The sequence below is a fragment of the Parasteatoda tepidariorum genome, chromosome 5 (genome assembly GCF_982258835.1).
Source record: "Parasteatoda tepidariorum strain Cologne lab strain chromosome 5, Ptep-v5.0, whole genome shotgun sequence".
Taxonomy (NCBI): domain Eukaryota; kingdom Metazoa; phylum Arthropoda; class Arachnida; order Araneae; family Theridiidae; genus Parasteatoda; species Parasteatoda tepidariorum.
The window spans coordinates 39,969,576-39,993,176 of record NC_141759.1 but is presented as its reverse complement, the minus strand read 5'-3'; the positions used below and the strand labels follow the sequence as shown (position 1 = coordinate 39,993,176).

The 23,601-nt window shown below is 28.9% G+C and overlaps 1 protein-coding gene across 8 annotated transcripts; it reads left to right on the top strand.

Moving 5' to 3' along the window:
* The first annotated feature begins 1,185 nt into the window (after nt 1-1,185).
* LOC107438145 (uncharacterized) lies at nt 1,186-22,210 on the top strand. Of its 8 annotated transcripts, none has more exons than XR_001583333.4 (9): nt 1,335-1,474; nt 3,364-3,404; nt 3,566-3,685; nt 8,395-8,478; nt 8,559-8,626; nt 9,432-9,794; nt 10,562-10,594; nt 20,673-20,788; nt 22,078-22,210. XR_001583333.4 is itself a non-coding variant. In XM_016050362.4 (9 exons), the coding sequence occupies exons 2-8, from the start codon at nt 3,393-3,395 to the stop codon at nt 12,025-12,027; spliced, it is 705 nt and encodes a 234-aa protein (XP_015905848.1). In that variant the 5' UTR covers nt 1,335-1,474; nt 3,364-3,392; the 3' UTR covers nt 12,028-12,070; nt 12,158-12,604. The 8 variants fall into 8 exon arrangements, 7 of the variants coding, with proteins under 7 accessions (XP_015905841.1, XP_015905848.1, XP_015905857.1 ...); XM_016050362.4 differs by lacking the exons at nt 20,673-20,788; nt 22,078-22,210 and adding exons at nt 12,003-12,070; nt 12,158-12,604; XM_071185158.2 differs by lacking the exons at nt 20,673-20,788; nt 22,078-22,210 and adding exons at nt 12,003-12,070; nt 12,158-12,604 and having other exon boundaries at nt 1,464-1,509.
* The last annotated feature ends 1,391 nt before the right edge of the window (nt 22,211-23,601 follow it).

The window sequence follows — 23,601 nt, the reverse complement described above, 5'->3', positions numbered from 1 at the left end:
AATGCCCTTCCAGCCAGGTTTTCCCGGCTTTTATCAAGTTTGACATTAAAGAATTGAAGCACAGTTCAAGTCGAAGCGTTCGTTAGCCTCTTAAAAGGTAACTGTTGTTGTAGTTCATTTACGTCGCACTAGAACTGCGCAATAGGTTATTGGCGACGGTCTGGGAAACATCCCTGAGGATGATCCGAAGACATACCGTCAAAATTTTGATCCTCTTCAGAGTGCATGGCACCCCTGCGTAATTGTGATACGTGGATAGATATTTCATATGGCAAATATATTAGAAACTTGACGAAAGGATGCAGATTTTAATCAAGCGTACATTGAAATAGATGATGTTTTCAATGACTTGCTCTGTTTCCTGTTAGACAGTATACATCTGCATATTGCAGCTTATTTTGCGAGAGGATATTTTCAATCAGATAATTTTGTTTTTAATAAAAGAAATAAATTATCTAATTCCGGAGCTGAAATATTCTGTATTTCATTAGGTATTATAGAATTTAAGTAATTCTTATGAGTTTGAAGCGAAAATTTGTTTTATTTATACAGAGATGTATTGTTAAAAAGGGTGACATGCTTGCTAGACGTAGAAAGAACTCGCTTGTGGAAGTTTTGATTTGGCCTCTTTTTGCTTGTTTATTACTGTTTATTCTTGTTGAAAGCCGTGCACCATCATACGTTAGTGTTAGCATGTTATTGTTTGAGCAACGAGATGAAGTTCATTTTAAAAATTATTATTTAGGTTTAAATTTTGAAGTCGGTATATTGCTTACAAAGTAATAAGTGTTTTATAACGATTCTTTTTTTAAATGACAATTCTTACTTCTTGAAATGACAGGACTTCAAATAACGATTTTTATAGCAATTCTTTGGTTTCGGATTTTCTCAATATCAACGGATTCATTGATCTGGTCTGACCCCGTCAGACCAGATGGGAATTAGCAACAACAACAACAACATAACAATTCTTCTTTTAAATACAAATAATAACAATAATAGTAATAGTAACAAATACGCGTATACAAGAAATACTACTCAAGAGAATCTCAAAACACAATGATCACGTTGTGAGCCAACTGGTTTCAAAACACGCCAAAAACTGTAACTCGGAAGTATAGGTAGTCAAGCAGCGATCTTTAGTGTAGAAAATACCATCCATAGTGCAATCATGTCTTGTTGAAGTCTTAGAGGAGATATCTCCTACAAGGTTAAAGTCTAGAATTTACCTCACCAGTTACTTTTTAAAAACGTCACAAGATGGCAATAGCTAACTCAGTGGGAAGAAGCTTAATGCAAGCCAACTTAAAATCGTACATTTTGTTAAAAATTTTCTACTTATTGTTTTGCATTGAAAATTGGCAATAGCAAAACTTCACGAATGACTGACGTCCTTTGTCCCTTCTGCGACGCTGCGTCAAATTCTTTATTGAAGCACTCTACCGGTTATCCATTATTGATTTCTTGGAATTTAGTAAGTTTTAAGTTAACAAGTTTTATTAAATTGACGTATGTTTATGGTTTTTTGTTTCTATTAAGTTTAAAATTTTATTTGATTAATGTTGTCATTGTTTATAGATCTGATTTCAATTGCGCACATGTTCAATTGAAGCCTACCTGCCGGTTATTATTAATTGCACCATTTTGTAAGCAGTAGAGTATATAAAGATTTATATAATCACTAGTGTACTAATCTTACCACTGCCGATGTTTTTAAAATTTTTTGTTTATATCATTTATATGCCTATTTAGTGCTATTGTTTTTTTTTTAATATTAATGGAGTGATAAAATTTAAACTGTTGATGTTATATGTATTTTTTAGACTTTCTATCCTCTAATCAAATTATTGCTCCGATTTTTTGGAATGTAATTAATTTCAAAATTTTATTTATTTGTTAAAATATAATAATAATAAAAGTTGTCCATAACCACTCAAATAAACTTCTAATATTAAACATTTGTGGGCAATGAATTATTTGTTTTTTTATTTTTTTAAAAATATCTGAAGTGTTTAATTTTTTTTATAGTCGTTAACTAATTTTTTATAGTCTATAAGTCTGTCTGAAATACATGAAAATTGTCTATTAATATCAATATCTATTGAGTCAGTTTGATACATTAGTATTTCCTTGCTAAACTTGGTAAAGCTACAAGTTATAATTTAGTGCCAAATCTTTGTCATCTCACCTTTGTGGCTAAAATCTGAACATCTCATTTTTGAGAGTAGACGTAAGGCTGGTTTATGGCTCTTAGAGTTTTTAAACTAGTTTCTTGTTTTACAAAGACATGGCAGCTCTTGTGTTTGGGCTTACTTTTTCATTTGTTAAGTGGTTTTTAGCCTGATTATAGTAGAATTTAGGACTGGAAGTTACCTGTATTAATTGTCATTTAGTACTTTATTAAAGAATCTTATGCTGTTAACAAATTTTAGTAACTGATTTCTAATTTTGTAACACTTAAGTAAGCAAGTATGAAAGATCTTTTATCCTTCTAGGAATAGGATTTAAATGTGACTGAATAAAAGTGAACTGTTCTGTATGATATCGGCAGGGACTGATCAAGACAATATATGGCCCAAGGTCCACCAAATTTTCTGGGCCTTTGCAAAGTATTTTGAAATTAAATTACTGAAGAGTAGTCCTAATAATGAATAAGAATCTATTGAACTGCGTGATTCAAGAGAAACATTCTAAGAAATTTTGAAAGCAGACATTTGAAGTTTAATTTTCTAAGATAAAGCTTATGTATCTATAAATTAAAGCAAAATATAAAACAAGAAAATTATATTATGTCTAAATAAAAATACTTTGGTGACCACAATCAATTGAAATCAGTGACATTCGCTAAAAGTATTATTTTTTTATTGTAAGCTGTAATTTTTATTTAGTACTCAAACGAACACATAGCTATCCCACCATTCGTTAGACTTTTTACTAATTTTTTGTGGGCCCTAGGCCCATGCCTATTGGGCCTAGGCTATAATCAGGCCCAGGATATCGGATGAATTGGATAATTCCATACAGGGAGGGCCAATATCGGAAAATTAACTGCCTTGTACCCTTAGTGAGGCAAGATTCATGAATATTGGCCCAATGGGGAGCCCAAGTTATTTTACTGCAAGGGTTGATGTACCTATTGTTGACTTGATAAAATTAATCTATTAATAACTGTTGTAAGCTACAACTAGAGCTTCTGTTTATTTTGACACTTGTTTTGTTCCTTAAATTCAAAGTACAATTTATACTACAACTAAACTAAATATTTTTGATTTACCTGTTTTACAATAGAATGCTTATTTTTATTTCTAGCATTTGTTGTGAAATCCTGATGTTTTTTTAAATTCAATATTTAATTTCTTTCAGATTCTTTGGCTTAAAATAAAATACTTAAAATGGCTGCACCAGTAAGTTATATTTCTGAAATCTTTCTGAAATTTATGAGTGATGATTGAAGACAATTACCTTTGTAAAATAAACATATGATTGAACTTTTCTTCTAGGATGCTTTTGTGGATTTTAATGGCCTTAAAACAAATTTTTCTTAACTAAAGTTTTACTTTTGTAGAAAACAAAGATTTTCGTTGGTCACTTGCCAGATGGATGTTCGGATGAAGATCTTCGTCAGTTATTTCAGAAGTATGGCGAAGTCACTGAATGTGATGTTATCAACAAATATGGGTTTGTGGTAGGTATAAAAAAAATATTTTAATATGAAAAAACATAGAAGTATATCCATATAAGTAAATTTAATAATTTGAACATCTTTATTACTGTTCACTACAGAATAGTCACGGATGTAAATAGATGTCTAAGTGCGCATCTTAGGGACATACATTTATAATCAACTCTTTTTAAGAAGTTTTTTTTAAACATTTTTGTTTTGATCTGTTCGAAAGAAATAATTGAATATAAAAGGATTGAATATAACAAAAGAGTATCTATCACTTAAGATAGGAGTGCACAACCTTTTTGAGTGAAGGGCCACTTGCATAGCAGGCTGGCTAACGAAGGGCCGCAGATCTATTTAAACATGTTAATGACAAATGTAATAATGTTTATTTAAACATTAGCGTTCCATTTTTTTTATCAATAAACTTAGTAATATCATTAACTTAGTAGTGTTCCACTATTAGAATTCATTCAAAAATAAAGAAAACTTATACTTTTTTTTTTACAAAAAAAAAACATGCTATTTTTATCATATGAACAATAGATTTATCAAAATAATTAAACATTGAAGAAAAGAAATGTTTTTTTTCTTTTATCATATCGTGCAATACGAAAATTCATTTTAGAATTAAATTCTAATAAATAAATAAAAACTGCAATGCCCACACATGAGTAGGAAAAAGTTTAGTCATAATTAAGTAATATAAATTCAAATTAAATATTTTAATTGAAGAAAATTTATAGGTTTTAAACAAAAGCCTAAAATAAAAACAAAACTGTGATAGTTCAAAATAAAATTCAATGCTTATTTTGTAATGTGCTTTATTATTTTATTTTATTAATTATTAGATTTTTTTTTATATCGTTAACAGTTTCCTTTTTTTTATCGAAAAAGATCACTTAAGCAACAAAAAATTGAAATCTAAACTACAAACAGTGAGCAGTTCAAAAATTCACGTTTTCCGTCATTTTATGAATTTCTTAAGTTGCAATAACATTGCATTTAAATTAGGGAGGGATGTAACGAGTATTTGGCCCTTCTGTGAAAATTTCAGTTGGTTGAATGATCAGTCAAATATTTGGCAGAATATTTTTTAGAAATGTATTTTTCCAAGTTTTTTTAATTTTTGAATTTTTATAGATATTACTTCTTTTTTTTTTAAAATTATAATCAGACAAATCAATTTTGTCATTTTTTCAATACTTTGAGAATTGAGCTTATTATCACTCTTTCCCTGTACTGTAATATAAATAACCAGTAACATAGAAAAGTTTGATAATCAGTATTAAAGTTTTGTTTCAGGAACTAAGAAAAATTTGCTTTTTCTGTTTTTCTTTTTTAAGGCATTTTTATTATGACTCAGCATTTTTTTTTTTAAGTAAAGTTACTAATAAAATGTATTTTATAGCAATTTTTTTCTGCTAAAATTATGGCAATGAGAAAAATTTGAATTGAGATTTTCGGCATAAGATTTTCATTTAAAAAACTTTTTTTCTATCTTTTTATTTTCTTTAAATTAAAAAACCCTTTTTTAGACGTTTTCATTATAACGTAGTAATTTTTAATAGCATTTCTTTCCTAATTCTTTTTTCTTGGCTTTTTCTGGTAATTGAAAAACTGAGATGTTCAGCTTTAAAATTTTTTTTCAAAAATTAAGATTGATTTTTATGTTTTCTGTTTCGCTTTTCGACATTTTCAAAAATGTTCTTGATTGGCCTTATTTTTTAGAGTTAATTTATGAATACGTTTTTCCAGGAAATATTATTCTGAGCATTGAAATTTTAGTTTCAGTGTTGCTATGCTGCTAAAAGATTTTGCTATTTGGCCCCAAGTGTACGGCGTTCAGTCGATTTTTTCTTCTTTTTTTTTTAAGGAATATTTGATTTTTGATCAAATCACAATTCATTACCACATTCGACCCAAATCATATTCGTTGCGGAAATAAAAACGGAGGAAAAATAACTAGGATTTAAAATAAAACTGTACCGAAATACCGTATCAAAAATGGATTATTTAATTGCGCGATTAACAATCACGTGTCGTAATAACATCATAGTTAAATAACGGGATCGTCAAAATAATGTGGAAAAGCATAGAAATAAAAAATATATTTATGCTGCACTCAGCACGAATAAAGCGTTTCAAATGCATGATTTAAAATTTGTATGTCGTAATAGAACAATTGGAATTTTTTATAATACGTGGGAACACATAGCAATAACTGCCGAAAAAAATTTTTGAAAAAAAAAGAAAGAATTGCAAAAAAAAGATAAAAAATCACTTAGATTTAAGATGAAATCGTCACAAATAAAGTGCACAAAAAGTGATTATTTAAATTTGCGATCTGAAACTCGCGTCGTAATAAAAATTCGGGATTTTCGAAATCACGTAGAAAAGGGGAAATAACTGTTTAAAAGAATCATTTATATTTACGATAAAATCGGCTTAAAGAAAGTGCGTTAAACGTACATTTACTAAAGAATCTGTTAAAATTGATTGTGTCAAAACGTGCTGACTTAAAAATTGCCATTTTTAAAATTTTTTTTATTGTGTTTAGAAGCTCTCGCGGGCCGCACTTTAGAAGTCGAAGGGCCGCATTTGGCCCGCGGGCCGCAGGTTGTGCACCCCTAACTTAAGAATTGGATATAAATGAAGTTTGATACAGTACAGAACCCGTTATCCGTAGATCTGAAAACCAAAAAACCGGAACGAAATTCAATAAATATTCCCGCCATTTGAAAAAGAAATTTTTTTTTTCCTCATAAGATTTTAGGACTTTTCGTTCTTTTTAGAAAGATGTTTACCTTACCATCATTTTGAAAACAATCATTAGTGTACTGTTTGTCTACGATAGGTACTCTGTCCGCCATTCGTCTGGAGGGGTGGCGGGGACTATGGTAACGAGGTATGATTATTTCAAGTAGGGGTGCGGGGTCCCTCTTTAAGACTGGTTTCGGTGGGAGAAAAGGAGACTTCTTTCTTCGATCTATTGTATTAGCCCTAGAGTTAAGAAAAATGAGCATTCGCGCCTGAAACATCGTTTAGAGCGTGTGATTCCTTTTTTTTAAATCTTTTCTCTTTTTCAAAAGCTTCTGTTTTAGAAAAAAAATTAAAAAAATTTATATGTATGTATAAAAATTGTATAAAATTGTTTAAAGCAGCTCAATGTTTTATTAATAAATAACTCATCTATAAATTTATCATACATAGTAAATTGGTTATTAAGAAAAAAATAAATTTGCTAATAAAAACTGTTTTTAATAAATAGTGAAAAAAAACTGTACAGGTTACAATAAAATATGAATAAGAAAACGTAATTTAAGCAAAAAAAACTTCAGATAATTTCAGATCGTTTGATGGGTGCTGATAAAAATCATCGTTGATAGTTTTAGATTTCATCCTAGTTGCGGTCACTTGCTTTCAGTTTCAAAAAAAAAATTAAATAAATAAAATATTTAAAAATTAATAATCAAAACTAAGATATTTAATATTTCTGCGGCACAGATAACGTGAACTATTTTTATTTTCAGCAAAAGTTTTATCTCCTTTTAAAATCAGAGTTATTAAGTTTAAGCTCTTCACTTTTTCCAGAAAATTCAAGTAATAAAAGAAATTAACTGCTTTAAAAAATGTGCAAGTTTAGAAATTAAACCATCTAACAATCAATGAACATTCATAATAAATATCGTAAAATTAAAAAGTAATATTAAAAAAACCTGTACTACCCTTAATGTCAGAATTTGTTCACTTTTTTTCCTTTGTATTTAAAAAATAACAACTGATTGAATCGAGAGAATTATTTTAAGTAAGAAAGAAATATTCATGCGAATCTTAAAAAAGTTCTTGAATCAGATTAAATAAGTCTCCTACTGGTGGCTGAGTCAGCCAATCTGGTATACTCCCCATACAAGCTTCCATAGCACCATAGCACCATCTTCTTGTTTCCATAGCACCAGACTGCCGCAGACTTTGTGGCGGACAGAGTACCTATCGTAGACAAGCAGTATTACTCCATCGTTTTTTCTTCTTTTTAAGATTATTTCCAAAAAAATTTTTTTTTTTTTTTAGTTGGGTTTAACAATAAAAAAACGGCTTTTTGTAGTGATTCAGAAAACCGGAAAATTCAGTTATCTGGAAAAGAGATGGTCCCGATCGTTCCGGATAATCGGTTCCCTACTGTTTTAATAGTGTTTGACAAGAGCACTAGCAGACATGCTTTGCATATTACCTTTAAATTATAAATCTTTTTATGAACAAGTTTTACTCTGTTCTGTTTTTGTATTGAAGTATTATAGATTAATTGACTTTCAGATTATAAGGTGTTATTTTTGTCAATTTTATTCTTCACATCAAATAGAAAGATATTGTTCACTCAAATAGAAAAATATTGTTTTGTTGATAAACAATTATATTGTCAGTACATAAATGCAATGCACAACGCAATATGTACATTTGAAATTTCAGCATTTAATTTCTTTAAGTTAACATTAATTCTTGAAAATCAATGAAAAAATAATATTTTTTCATAATACCTTTTCATGCTATTTCAGGGGCATTAATGCTATTTTGGCAATAGATCGGGTCTATATTCTAGGGAGTGCTTTATAAATGTTACTCATGAAGGAGTGCTATTATAACTAAAAATGAATTTACCTTAGTTAATTTTAAAAACTAATGTGGAATAATGGAAACTATGGTTCAACGTTATTTTGATTCTTTTACAGCATATGTCCACTCCAGAACAAGCAGTTGAAGCTGTAAAAATGTTAAACAACTATAATCTCATGGGATCCACAATCAGTGTTGAGGTATGATTTCTTTGCATTTTTAAATTAAATAGCTTGTACCTAAATATTTATATTTAAAAACTAAAATTTTTTTGTTATAGCCTTCTAAGAGCAAATTGCATCCTGAACCTGGTGCACCAGGTCGTGCTAACAAACAGACAGTAATGAGGTAATTTTTTGCTTTAACAAAATAATTTGAACACTAAAGTTAATTATAATTAAAATTAATTGCTATAGGCTAATGTAGTTCCATGTCCTAAGCAGCTGTGCTTGCAAATTCAGTCTTGATTTCTTAATTATATTCATTGTATGTGATATAAGTAATATAAATGAATGATGCTGCATCCATTTGCAGCAATATAATTTTCTTATTGCACTTTCAATGTTCAATTTTATTTATTCTTGGTTATTTTTATGTTTATTAATTTGTAATTGCATAGGTTCATATTTTATGTATAGAATTTTGCTTAAGCTATATAAAAATGTTTGATTTTGAAATTTTTAAACTGATTTTCCACTATTACATATGTTTTTAGATTATTTCTAAGATTAAGCTTTCTTAAAATTTAGGAAGTTACATTACAAGCAACTATTTTATAAATTACCGCAGAATAATTTATCTTAAATTTTTTTAGCATTAGTTAAGATATTTATGTACTTCTAGAAAACTTTTTTAATTTCTCAAAAATCTACCAATTACTCAATCTATCAATTACTTAAATTACTCAAAAATCAAAAACTGCCTAATTTGGTTGATCATTTGTGTGCAAGTTCATTTTGAAATATTGATAACATTGGTGTTAATTGTAAAATAAAATTTTTAATGTATGTTTATACCTATACATACGTTACTAGTTTCAACATTGATGTTATAGTAAAGTGATGTCAATTTGAGATATTTATAACTAAAGTTTATTCAATTTGTGTAAAATGCTATTTTTATGTATATTTTAATTGGGACTTCCATATTTCAGCCGCCGAGGAGGGCAGTCAAGAAACGGCTATGGTCCCCCTCGAGGTGGTTTTGGTGGAAATTACAATGGTTATGGAAGACGATTCGATGGCCCACCCATGGGCGATTCATTCTTTGATCGTCCCTTCGGTTACGGGCGTGACAGAATGAGGCCATATCCTTCACCGTATGATCGTCGTAGCCCTCCTTTGCCCATGAGAGATGAATTTTCTCGAAGACCCATGCCACCTATGGATGCTGATCCTTATTCAAGAGCTATGCCACCCATGAGTATGCGAGATGATCTATATGAAAGGCGTGCCATGCCTGAACGCTCAGATTATTTGTATTCTCGAAGATCTCCCCCACCTCTTTCATCAATGAGGTAATTTTTTTTTTTTTGTATGAAAAAATTGTTGTATTTAATTCAAAACAAAATGTCTAAGTCTAATGTAGAAATAAATATTGCATAGATTTGCTTTTTATATCTTTAAATAATAGTTCTATCATTTTTGTGACCATTAATTTAACAGAGGAGAATAAAATTTACAAACTTTAATTGTACAGGGTTGCCACTCCACAGGGAGAACTGAGGAAATACAGGGAATTTAAAAATCACTTAAAATAACAGGGAAAATTCAAGGAATTTTGATTTTTTCTTTACAAACTGGGAAAATACAGAGAATTATGTGTCTTATTTTTATCTTTTAAAAAATGGTGACCACTCAATGCGTAATCTGTGGAATATTTAACCATGATATTTCAGCTATACTTAACTATTTAATTCACTATAGCATTATTTAAGTATGTTCAGCTGTTTTTCCAGAAATTAAAACTGATAAATATAGTTAGCCCAATATAGGTCACACAAGAGCGCAGTAATTGTTGTTTCCTCTTAATATATTGTGTATAACATGCACAGGAATTTTTTCCCCAGATTTGAGTGGTAACCCTGTTGTAGTAAAGCTAATTAGAATTTAAATTCCTTGTGAAGGTTTTTTTTTATTAAGTTAAGTGATTTAGAAATTGTTCTATTATAGTTTTTTTCTTTATTAATTCAAGCCCATTTTTCCCGCTTAGAAATAAATTATCTTAATCTTTTTTCTTCCGTAAATTGATAAGTTAACGTTAATATACTGTATATATTTGCAGGTCTCCTTATTGGTATGATTCACCACAAAATGGGTAAGTCTATTTGTTAATTTTTGTTTTCTTCTTTGAAGGTAAACTGACTTCTTTTGCAGCTGTTTCCTATTTTTAATTTTTCTTGCATTTCCTCTATATCCGTAACTGCATGCATTGCTTTATCAGATTCTGAATTTTTACCTCTATGTTCTTGTTTCTGTTTAGTTTCTATCAAAAGAAAACTTATTAGATTATCTCCAAATGTTTATGCAAACCAGTTGAGTAGCCGGTCTCATTTTAGTCTATATATGTGGGTTTTTAATTTTCGCATGCGTCTTCCTTGCATGATATCTGTATTTAAACTAACATCAGCTGCAATTATTAATTCGGATAGTTATAAGTATAAAATTAATCGGTAATTTAAAGCTGATTATTATTTTATTTTTAATGTAATTATTATTCAACAGGGTTCATACACTTAGGGAAAAACTGAGAATTTAAAATAGGCAAAAAATAATTTTAAGAAAAATTGATTAAAATTTATTAAAAACCTTAGAAAAGATAAAAACTATTTTATTAATTACAAGATCTTGATTACTTTTTTATGATTTTAAAAGTAGTGTCATAATTTTCCAATACAACTTTCTTGATAAGTGAGTCTAGGTTGGAAAAAAGCTTTTGTCTAAACTTACTTACTATGAAGTTTGAATAATTTTTTTGGTTGTAATTATTAATTTAAAAAAGATTTTGATTTATTTTTTGAGAAGTTTTTTTCAATGATTTTTGTAGGTACTCAGTATTGGGCATTTTGAAGTGCCTAATATTGAGATTTGTATGTGGTAAATGATGAGATCTTGTTTAAAATTCTTTGAAAGGTTGGAAATTATTTAAACTCAATATTTTGATTTGTAGGCGTGTTAATTCTAAGGTATATCATACTGTATACTACAGATTGTAGTAGGATAATTAGCAGTAGGATAATTGTGCTCCGGAAAAGTGCTGATTTCCAGATTTTTCGCTAACTGCAATCCGGAAATCCAAGGTCCAGAAGTTTCAAGAAATCAACGATCACATTTATGTGTGAAAATTCTTGTATATTTTATTTACAAATACTAGAACTAGATTTAAACTTAGCATCTCTTCATTTGTAAATATTTTTTTCTGGTAGAATAATAAATGTGATTAGAGGTAAAAGTAAACTTATGCATAATTAATCATTTAAATTATGCTGCATATAATTTATTTAGAATTTCATGTTTTGAAATATCAATGATTTAAATTTATAAATATATAAATTTTTCGAAATGCGTTATTAATGATTTTACTCTAGAAATTTTCAGGATTTTTGAGTTGGGCTCACAATCACCCTTGAATTAGTGAATATTTGTAAATTTTTCTTTCTTTAAAGTTTTTTTTTTTTTTTTTTTGGCTTTTTCTGTTTACCAATCTTCTCATGTTTTCTTTACAGTGATGCTACTTATGTAATGTTTTAGAATTGTTGCCCAAGATAATCAGAGAATTATTTCTAGAAATTAAGTATGAACCCTGTTAAATTGCGTTATTTATGTTGAAATAAGATTAAACTTTGGGAAACTTATCGAATGTTTTTCTTGTTTTTCACAGCAGCAGCCGTGTGCCACCACCTTCAGCTACCCGACGTCTCTCGTATTTTTGAAAAGCATCCATTCGCGCCCGTTGAAGAGATCGCTCAAATATATCCATCTCTCCGCTTTGTCGACCGACCGCATTGAATCTTCCCGTTTAATTTGAGCGTATTAGAGGCCGCTGCTAAGTAGAGACAGTGATTTTTTACGTTCTTTCCTGTTATTGTGAACTGTTTTTAATTATCATTTGACTCATCGTTTCATGTGTACAGATAAATTGTTCCGATTTTTTTTTTTTTAATTCTGCGTCTCATTTCTTTTTTTGTAGTGTATCAGTTTATTATTGTGATGTAATATACTTATATATATATGAAAACTATGCTAGGGCATGTAATACACTAACGTAAGTGGTGGCTTCCGTTGTTTCGAACGTATTCTATGCCGAATAAAAACTTTTTTGATTGTATATAGTGTGCGATGTTTTATTTTTTAATTCGTCTCAATCGTTATGTATGTAACATTAGTTCACGGAAATCATACACATTCATTTTTTCTTAAAAACTGAATCTAAATTTCTTGACATGTTTGACTGACATTATTAAGGTTATGCAACTGTTATTTTAATTGAGCACATAAAGAAATTTTATAAAAAATTTTTTATTAATATGTTTTAATCAAATACGAATGAGGACTCAGTGATTTGATTGTGCATAGAATATCTCACAAACTTTACATTTTGCTTTACTGACCTATTTAATCTAAATATTAATTTTAATATAATTTATTTTAATACAGAATCACATTATTATGACTTTCCTTTTTATCTAAGAAAAATTAAATTTCAACAATTGCTGCTGTTTGCTGACATTTAGTTTTCAATGGAAAAATGTATCAGACCCAATAGTTAGTGTTTCAATCCATTGAAAAAACTGTATTAATAAAAATATGTTATTACATGTTTTTTTTGTTTGATGGAATTTTTTTTTTTTACTAAGAATTTTTTTTGATTTCGTTTGAAAGTTTAATTTTTTGACTCAAGTCATAGGACTATTAAAATTGCTTCTGTCCAGGATGAATAGGTATGGTTTGAGGTTACAAAAACTTATGAGAACGTAAGTTGAACACAATTGCAATGGAATGTCTATCTAATAAAAACTGTAAAAAGTAAACTTGATTTTTTTTTGTCTTTTTGTAAAAGTAAAGTATTTTGTATTATTACTGCCTTAGAAATAATGTAAGCTAAATATTTTGATCAGATCTAAACTAAGTTATTCAGAAGGTGATTAATTTTGTAGGTCAACATTTAAATTTAGGTTTCGGTTGTAAAACTTTTCCCAGATTTAAGTTATGGAAGTGTTGATCAAAGAAATATAAATTCTTTTGACACTACAAGGGTATTTAGAATGTTTTAAATTGTAATTTATCTATTTATGCAATCTCAATGAGTTCTTGAAATTCCGATTTTTAAGACAATGTATAAAAGCCATTACTTAAATGATTTAATTGAAGTCCTATTTTGCATTTTAAGGTTTTAATCTTATGTTTATAGCTGGTTACAATAAGCTGATTGAAATGACAGAATTTCCACTTATTAATTGTAAGCAAAGAGTTATAAATTAAAAAAAAATTTAAGAACTTTATGGTGTCTCTTGCAACTGGTTCATTGTCTTACTGGGGCACTGGATCACATTATGTAAGTAATATCCAAATAAGACTATATGATTTGAGTGTGATGGCAAACTAAATAAAGTTTACACGGAACTTTTTAGGGAGTGCTTAATTGTTTTCTCAGTCTGTTTTAAGGAAAGAGAAATATTGTAATTTTTAGGGATACATTTAATTGTTTGAATGTGGGAATTTTTTTGTTAGTATTTTACCTATTATTTCGTACCATGTTTACAAAAAATCTGGTATTTTTAATTTCTGAGAATGGATATAAATTATCCTTATCTCATCTGCATTTATATACTAAGTTCTCACAGTTACAATTCTCTAGTATTGGAAAGTTCAAGTTAACAAATGCATAGCATATAGCTGTAAGCTTAAACATCAGAACTATATTAAGTGAACTAAGTAGATGGTAGCAATTTTTACCTATATTACATTCTTTAAAGTTAGCATACCTGGAATGGGCTATGTCCAGATCAGCAACTGTGTAAGTCACCCAATGTTTGTGAAAGGGATACATTGGTTTCTTTATCATGTTTTTATTTTGTGTATTCTAAGGTTACGTATAATATAAGATCAAAGTAATGTGACCCACCTACAGAGAAAGAAAGGAAAAATGTCACTTTTGAAAATAGCCGCCTTGCAGACCACTGTTGCAGGTGCTTAAGCACCTATACTTTAGATTTTCTTATTTTCCGAAAAGAGTATATTTAATGCAAGACGTAATGCTTAAAAACATAGCTTTAATGAGCAGAGAACTAAAATTGCCAAAGATATAGTAAGAGAGAAATTTTAAAAGAAAAAGTTCAGGAGAAAGAAATGGGTTCTTATTCTTAGTAAATACAGGGTATCCGCGCAACTGGAAAGTCTTGGAAAGTCATGAATTTCAGTATTGAACTAAATTTGTCATGAAATGTCATGATTTTTACTATGTTTTTGAAAAAGTCATGGATTTAGGTCTCCGAAAAATGTAATTTTTTTTAAATGGAATCCCCCCCAAATTTCATCCTGATCTGAATTCCTAACAAAATCACCACTCAGTCATATTTTATTAGAAAATAAAATGATTTTATCATGTTCTTTAAAAATTATGGTGTTCTTTCAAAAAATGAAAAAAAAAAAACATTTCTAGAGTGAATCTTTTGAACTCTTTTCTGTGATTTAAGAATTTTTATTGTTAATTTTTTTTAATTTTATCAATTTAAAATTCTAGTTGAAGCAAACCAGTCAGTGGCGAATTTTTTTTTATTCCGAAATGAGAACAGAAAAATCAGGAGTATTTCTTTTCTTTCTGATGAACAAGAAAAGTATCTTTGGAATATAATTTTGCAGGAAAAAAAATTATTTGCTTTTGTATTTTTTCTGCTATTTTATTGTTTCAACTCTTTCTTTACTCTGTTTTTTGAATTTAAAATCTATAAATATGATGATGCAGAGTATAAGTTTTGATTATACCTATCATTTCGAATAATGTTGTTATAATGCTTTTTTAAAATTGTTGCATTTTTGTTGGAGACGATAGTAACTTCGTTAAGTCATGAAAAATTCTTGGATGAAAAGTCATGAATTTGGAAATCTAAAATGTAGCAGATACCCTGTGAATATCTATCTGCTATTTTGATTTAAAACGGAAATTCTCACTTTTTTTTTCATATGAATCTATTTACTGGAAGTTACTCTGCGGAAAAAAGAAAAAAATGTAAATGGAAAAAATGGTCTTCTCAGAATTGTTCTTTATTTTCTGCATACATATATATTATTTGCTTTTATAATAAGAAAAAAAAGGTTGTGAAGCTACAATAGCATAGTGAAAAAAAAATGTATGGGAAACAAAAAGAAAATCTGTTTTTAATTTTCTTATTGCCAATTGTAACTGAATACAATATTTTCTTATATTTTTCATGAAAAAGAAAGAAAAAAAAAGCCTATACAATACTAAAAATTAATACTGTAAGGACTATATTATTAACTAACAATAGTCAGGGACAAAATATTGATGGGGGAAAAAGTGATTAGTCTTAAAATATTGAATATAATCAACTAACACAATTATAACTAATCAATAACTGAAAAACCAGGAAGGGAAAAAAAAATAACGTTAGTAATAAATTAAGAATTTTATATTTAACTCTTGCTTTGTTTACTATCTCACATTCTCTAATGAATTTTAAAGAGAAAGTAAGACACTATACAGTAACTCCATGAAAAACTGTCAGACTTGCACATGCAATAGATAACGAAGGAAAAGATGTATTTTTATATGTAAAAAAATAAAATATTGAAGATAAATAAAAGACTAGCTTTAAAAAAATTAAATTAATCTAAACTACCTGTTTCAATGAGCATGGGGGGAGGGGGTTAAAATAGTTGTCTACTAGGAAAATATAAAATGTATATGAAGAATAGTTTTAAATCCATATAAATTAATAAGGCATGTCTCTTATTAAACTGAAGCTGAATTGAGAAATAAATAAAATAGTCACTCCCTTTCTTTCTGGGATTCATTTTCCTTTCTGTTTCTTTATGGATGCAAATATTTCACTTGCAACCTGACCTAGTAGCTGGTTTGAGATAATTGCTCGTTGCCAAGTTTGAACTTGCGCTATCTTGATTTAAGGATACTAGTTGGTCGCATAAAATAATTATTTAGGATTAGTGAGACATTTTAGTTTCATATCACAGTCATAGTACAAATAATAGAATACACTGATGTTTATAAACTGATAATAAAATACACCTCCAATTTGAGGCAGTGAAATTTAGGCATTGTACTCAAATTTTGCTATTTTTCAAAATTTTTTTTTTCGTTCTATAAAATTATAGATGTTATTTTTCCTAATTTCTAATTAAAAAGCTCCACATGATTGTGCAGTAATTCTTTTTCACTATAATAGCTCCCATAATATTGCAAAATATGCAAAGAGCGAAATTAACATTAAAGGAATTCAACTTTTGATTGCTCTCCTGACTATACTATTAAGACCATATCTTCAAGATAGTGACCATTCTCATATTTTAATTGTCAAAAAAAAATCTGCCTGTTGAATAAAAAGGTAAGTTTATAAGAAAGAATGTTAAGTCTTGTTTCATAGTTTATTACATGCTAAGCCTTCATTGATTGACAATGAGCGTATTATAGGTCAAACCTTTGAACCATAAGTTTTGTGTTTAATAAGTAATTGCGAGAATAAAAATTATTTAGGATATATTAGTTCACTGTACAGTGCTATGCTATTTTGGAGAGATTTTTTTTTTTCAAACTGAGTTCAATGTTAGTCCGAACTGCTCTAGATTTCCTGGGTATGTTTTGATGATTATTACTTTTTAAATGTTTATCAGTTGTTTGTGAGATAAGAGAACATTGAAACTCCTGTGAAATAAGGTTTTCCCGATTTCAAAAGTTGAAGTGATTTCTTATCAACTTGCTTATCGCGCAAAGAGTAAAAGGTGTCATCTCAGTTTAATTTGAATTATTGGGATTATCTATAAGCTATTTTTCTGTTAATCTATACCCTTTAAAACGTAATGATTGGTAAATAAAATTGTATCCTTTTAACAATTTTACAGATAGTAGAAAAAATAATTAATTTGTAAAAATTCATGCGGCAGCACACCTGTATCCAATACATGTAAGGGATGGAGGGTCTTGGACTGGACAAGAGGGATATTCTAAATAAATCCACTTTTGGTGGCGGACTTCCTTTGAGTCATGAATTTCATGGACATTGTTTAGCCCAGCTAATCTTGGTGATAAGGAAGAAGTGGAAGGGATGATATATATCATACAAAATTTGAGGTAGTAAAATTTTTATATCCATGTAAAATTTTAAAATGCTTATTTCAAAAAAATTTTCAAATGCGTATGACTATATCAGATATGTATTATAAAATACATTTATGTTTCCAGCATTTTAATTACATAGTTATCTCGTTTTTCCTATTTGTTGCCATTAAAATTAAGAAAATAGTTAATAAAAAAAGTTATTGGTGTTAAAAATATTAGCTAATTTATGTCATTTTGTTAAATTGAGTCAAATTTCAAAATGACTCCCGCTCTATTCATAGTTTCGGTTCAAAAAAATTCTTTTCACATGCTTTTTCACAAAAATTTTATAAATACCTTTAACGTGGCAGCAACACACTTTTTTTGGTATATTCAAACGGAATGAGTCATAAGATTTTGAATTTAAGTATTAGAGTGCTTTTACATTTTTAACAGTTTGATCTTAACAAATGCATTTTTTGTTTGAGGAAGCATTCTTCTGGTTAAAAATGATAAAATCTAGTTGAAAAACATACATAATGAACAAAATCAACGATACATATCTTGCTCATTTTACAAGTTACTGGGTGAGGCAAAAAAAAGAAGAAAAAAACTATTTTAATAACTATCAAACTAATAAAAAGATACTGATACATTTTATTGGATTCAAAGTGGGTACCTTTTACATCTAGCGATGCAGAGGTGCTTGTTGGCATTTTTAGCAATGGAGCGCAAGCCTTCTACCTTTAATCTATCCCATGGGCATTGTGTGGTTTTGAGCAAGCCCTAGACTCCAAAATGGACCATACACTAATTCTTGGGACATGGATTACATCAGCCGGTAAATGTATTCCATGAATTTTGCTTGACATTGTAAAAGTGAAAAATACGTAAACTACGTATAAAATTATAAATTATTTTATAATTAAAGTGGCAGACCAAAAGGAAATAACTTCTATGGGGCCAAAACTTGGTCCGAGTTTTTTTGTTGCATCCTGTACACGGATGGGCTGATATCTTTAAAATGTGCCATTCTAGTCCACAAGTAAAAGAAATGCTTAACGAAAATGTGCAGTCGATTTGAATATGTTGGTACACTTAAGTGATATCAATTGATCTGTGCAGGATAAATTTTTAAGATGAAGAGTAGAATATATTATAAGAAATGTAAGTATAACAAAAATGTCTTGGAGATTTAATTCTAGTTTAAGTTTTGGGTTTAAGAGGGTTATAATTGAACGTTCTTAAAGAAACTGTAAATTTTATTATTTAAAGAATTCTGGATGTGCCAAACTCTTGTGGAACGTGCGAGAACCTAATTGATAGCTTGTTGCAATACATTTTTTTAAAAATAAAATTGGAATACTTTTTATGAGAGTAAAGCAGGTTTAGCATCGCGTCTGCACAGGAGGGAAGATACACTTCTAGTGGTTTTGGATTCTAATCATTTGACAAAAAATTGTATGCTTGTCATGAGGACCGCAGTCACCGCAGACATCATTTTATTTCAGTCTTTAAGGTAATGTTGCTCAGATAAAATCTTGGTAATAATATATTTTAATTAATTCAGATGTGACCTATAGCTTTTTTTATAATGATTGTTCGTGTCCCATTTTAAAAACATAGGGAAAGGAGTAGGTTTCATTTTTTCTTTCTTTTTTAATTAGACATTTTTTTTTCTCATTTAATAATTTTATATTAAAACCATAGTAGTTAAAAAATTGTGCTTGTTACAATTAGAATTTTTGAACTCTTTCTTTTTAGCACTGAAAAGGGTATTTTTATAATAGAGAAATTTTTTTATTATTTTAGTTTGAAATTTTTATTTTGAATTGTTCTACTTAATAAATGTAAACATTTTTTATTTTTACTATTTCAATTGTAAATGTCCAATTTTATAGATAACCAGATTTCAAAAACATTTTAAACAGTCCTAATTTATAATTTAATCAAAAATTTTTAAAGGTAGCAAAGCGTGAAATGTAAACAATAAGTTATGTACATGTTATTTTATGGAAATCAGAGATGGGAGTTGTGAGTGATAAAAAATGAAGTTTCGAGAAAATGGCATTTAAAAAGTTACTTTTTATTTAATTTATCTGCATGTCAATGAAAAACGCAGTTTCTTTTAATTATATGAACTTGTATGTGAACTTCCATGATCTAAAATGTATATGTCAAAATATAACTGATAATATTAAAATTAATCTTTAAAAATTTCACAGTGACTATCCTCGCTAAAGACACAATTAGCCTATGCCTAATGCAGAATAAATCACTAAATGTTGAATTAAATTTTCTTTTTAAAGAAAATGGCGTTTTAAAAAGTTTCATTTAGGTAATATTGATATTTCGCCAAATCCAAAGCGTTTAATATATGAACAATCAAGTTTTTTTTTTTAAATTTTAAGTATAAGATAACTCTATTAAAGTTACTAAATCTAATTTGATATCTTCATCTGAAATCTCACATCTCGCTGAATCTACTATGTGTAATACTAATAAACAGAAGTAAGTACAAGTATGTTTTTTTCCAGTTATTTTAAATTTTTCTGTGGGTGTTTTTTAACAATCTCAATCACCTATGTCCCCCTCTCTCGAATAGACGATTTGAGGCAATATTCAAATGATAGAAACTAAAAAATTCATTGCTTAAGATTACATTCCTTATTAAAATTAGAATAAGAGCACCAATTGGTGGCTACTTTTTTTTTTAATTTCGAAAAGAAAAATGAAAATAGTTCTATGAGAACGAGGTGTCCCAATTGGAAGAAGGTAACCCTTTCCTCTGTGGGTGCTTTACTAGCCATACTTGTGTAATACATTAAAAAAAAAAACTTGTTTTTGTTTCTACATCTATGCTTTTCAATCATTTTGCAAAAGTATTTTAAGTGTAAACAAGTTTATTAATTGATCTCTATCTTATGTGAAAATTTTCTTTTTATTTTACAACTTATTTCAAAAACTAAAAAGAAGGCTTAGGTTTTTGTAGTGAACACATACATGTATCATTACTTGTTGTATTTGTGTATTTTTTTAACATAGTTTAAGCTAAAGCCAAATATTTACTGGCATAAAGATTAATGTCACTAATGTATTCTAGCACTTGAAGATTCGTTCTTTCATCCTGACATGACTCGTAACTAACTTAAATAGTTCTAACGTTGGATCGAACTGGGGAAAACAAATTGAATTCTGATCGAAAGAAAGCGAAAAATGGTAAGCTACTTAGCTTGTCTTCTTCGTGATGTAACTGACTATACTTTTCCTGCATATCAATTAATAAGCTCAGGGTTAGAACAGCTGTTAAAATTGCTCCAAAATACCATTTCTCTCCCAAAATTGCTACAACCTGCTCCAAAACTAATGCTATTCATTGAGCAAAAAGCTCAATTTTGGCCCAATTGTGCAAAAAGTCAATTTTGTTGCCCCATAGCAACAAATAATTTTCGTTTTTCGTCTATATGTCAATGTGTTTAGCTAGATGCTTTTTTCTCCCAAGGTATAGAGCGTCTCAGAAAGCTACTAAATTAACAAAATAAGTGTTATAACGCATCAAATTTGCCAAAAATTGTAGAAGAAAGATAAGGTATGATATTAATCTACTTCTGTTATTAGAGACAATTACCCTTGTTTGATTTAATGGCATGGAAACATTCCATATTGGAGAAATATATAGAAAGCTCCTATATATCTCCCCCTCCGAACACTATTATATTGCAATTAGTTTTCTTAATGTTTCTTTTTTCACTTAAGTGCTGGAACTACGAAAACAACAGCCATTTTGGTATCTGCAAATCTCTGTCTAAATTGTACAGAAATTGTTCCCATTAAAGAATCAGCATCCTTAAATTTAGAGGCAAAATAGTCCTTAATTTTTATATTTTGTAATTCCAACTTAACTGATTTTTTTCTGTCCAATCTTCTATGTGGGGAAACTAAAGGGGCTATAAAATTCTGACGATTTATGATACAGCGTATGTAATCGATACCTCAACAACTGTTAATTTTGAGCTATCAAAACTCTTCCTTCAATGTTGCTTAGAACACTATTTCTAAGTAAGTTCTTTTTGGAACAAAAGTTCTTCTTCCAAAGTCTGTAATGGCATCTTTAGATTTTCAGAAGGAGTTTTGTGGCAGAATGTTTATTATTTATTCAAAATATTTTTATGCAAAGCTTTGCTTTAGTGATTGATCAGTTTTTAAATGGATGGATACTGCACATTAACTGTATCACACAAGTTGGAAGGGATGTTGACTAAATATTATGAGATTGTATAGTGAAATTTAATGAGTGTCCCATACTGGGATGTCACGCTTCTTCCACAGGGGAGAAAATTATCTATTAAATAGGATTTTTATTTTCAAAATGATGCTTGGTGAAATATTATGATGTGTAAGTTTTTTATTTTTTATTGTGAAAAATTAACATTTGTCACTATAGCTACATTAAATATGTTACTTTATATGCTTTGATTTTGTAAAAAGTCTCTTTTTTCTTTTTATAGATTATCTTTCAGTTAGAGGTGTCACCATTGGAGAGCGACAATAGAAGTCTGGCCATACCTGTAATCTATGCATCATTTCACAAATTTTCATTTCTTCTCATTGCTAAATCAAATAAAATATATTTTTTTAAAATCTGTCTCATGTTTTATTTTAAGAGTTAACAAATTCCTCAAAATTTTTTTGTTTCTTACAAAAATTATTTGTGTTTTATATTACTGTTTTAAGTGAATCTGAAAGATTTACTCAATTTTGTTGGGACCCACTTTTAAGCCAGAGTTGGCAAACATTTAAAAAAATGTTTTTTTTTTCCCTTCAGAGAAGCTAAATGCTTTAATTGCAGAAATATACACAGTCACTTTAAGCTTATTATGTTATAGAGCGCACCTACACGAATTAGATACCTACTGTACTATTCAAAATTCTGTGTTAAATGCTTATTTCCAAATTATCTGTTATAGAGACATCAGGAATCTTGTATCTCTGCACTTGACACTTTTCTATTTCGTGTGTTTTCTGAAGATTGAAAAGATTTTTAAAACCTTAAGTACTATTATTAACTGCTGACCTAGTTTTAGTACAAAACCTCTCCTATTGATGGACTTTTCTGATTAACTGACATATCAACATCAACTGACAAGTAAAATTTTATTTCAAATTTATCAGGCATCTATTATGTAAATTTACATCTAGCTTTCAACGGGAATAACTGTTTATCAGCTGTAATATTTTGCCCAAGGCTATTAGCATGCTTTATAGTTTTCAATAAACTTCCATATTTGTGATGTTTATTTAGTCTGTAATCAAGTAGATCTTGGCGGTTTTTTCATCAAATCCAAATTTCTTTTTTGTATATCTCTTGAAATAACTTCTTTACAAAGTCGTATTCTCCATGCCTCAGACCATAATGAATATAAATCTAAACCAAACCTTTTGCTCCTCGAACATATAGTATAGGGATAAAACAAGCGATTAACTCCAGTTTTTATGTCCAAGTTGCTGATGTGCTTCCGATTCTGCACATCTCTTTATTTGCAACAAGATAGCATCATCAATGAAAAGCTTGAATGCACTAGACACTTTGTCTTCTAATAAACGAGTATTACCAAAAGATGTTGGTCTTGTTCTTTCTTTCAGGACATATATAATTAAGCATTAAAAGCGGAACATGGCCCAGGCTGAATTTATTTCATTCCATATGGTGTTATCAGATGTGCAAACAGTTTTGTAAATAACCTTATCCTTTCTTGCACATTTATTTCTGGTGTTTTGTTCTCCGTTAACCTCATTGCTTTTCGAGTCACTAATGGTGCATGTCTGGAATTTCTCTTCAGTGTCCACAGACAAATTATCACTATCACCTCCATCAGACTAATTTTCAGGGAGCTCTTGCAACAATTTTTTGATTTCTTTGTCAGTAAGACTTTTTCACTTATAGAGCAAAATTTGTAAAATTTAAAAATATATCAGTAAACAAAAAGATATCAGCAAAAGATAGTCTATATTTTACCATATGATTCGCAGCA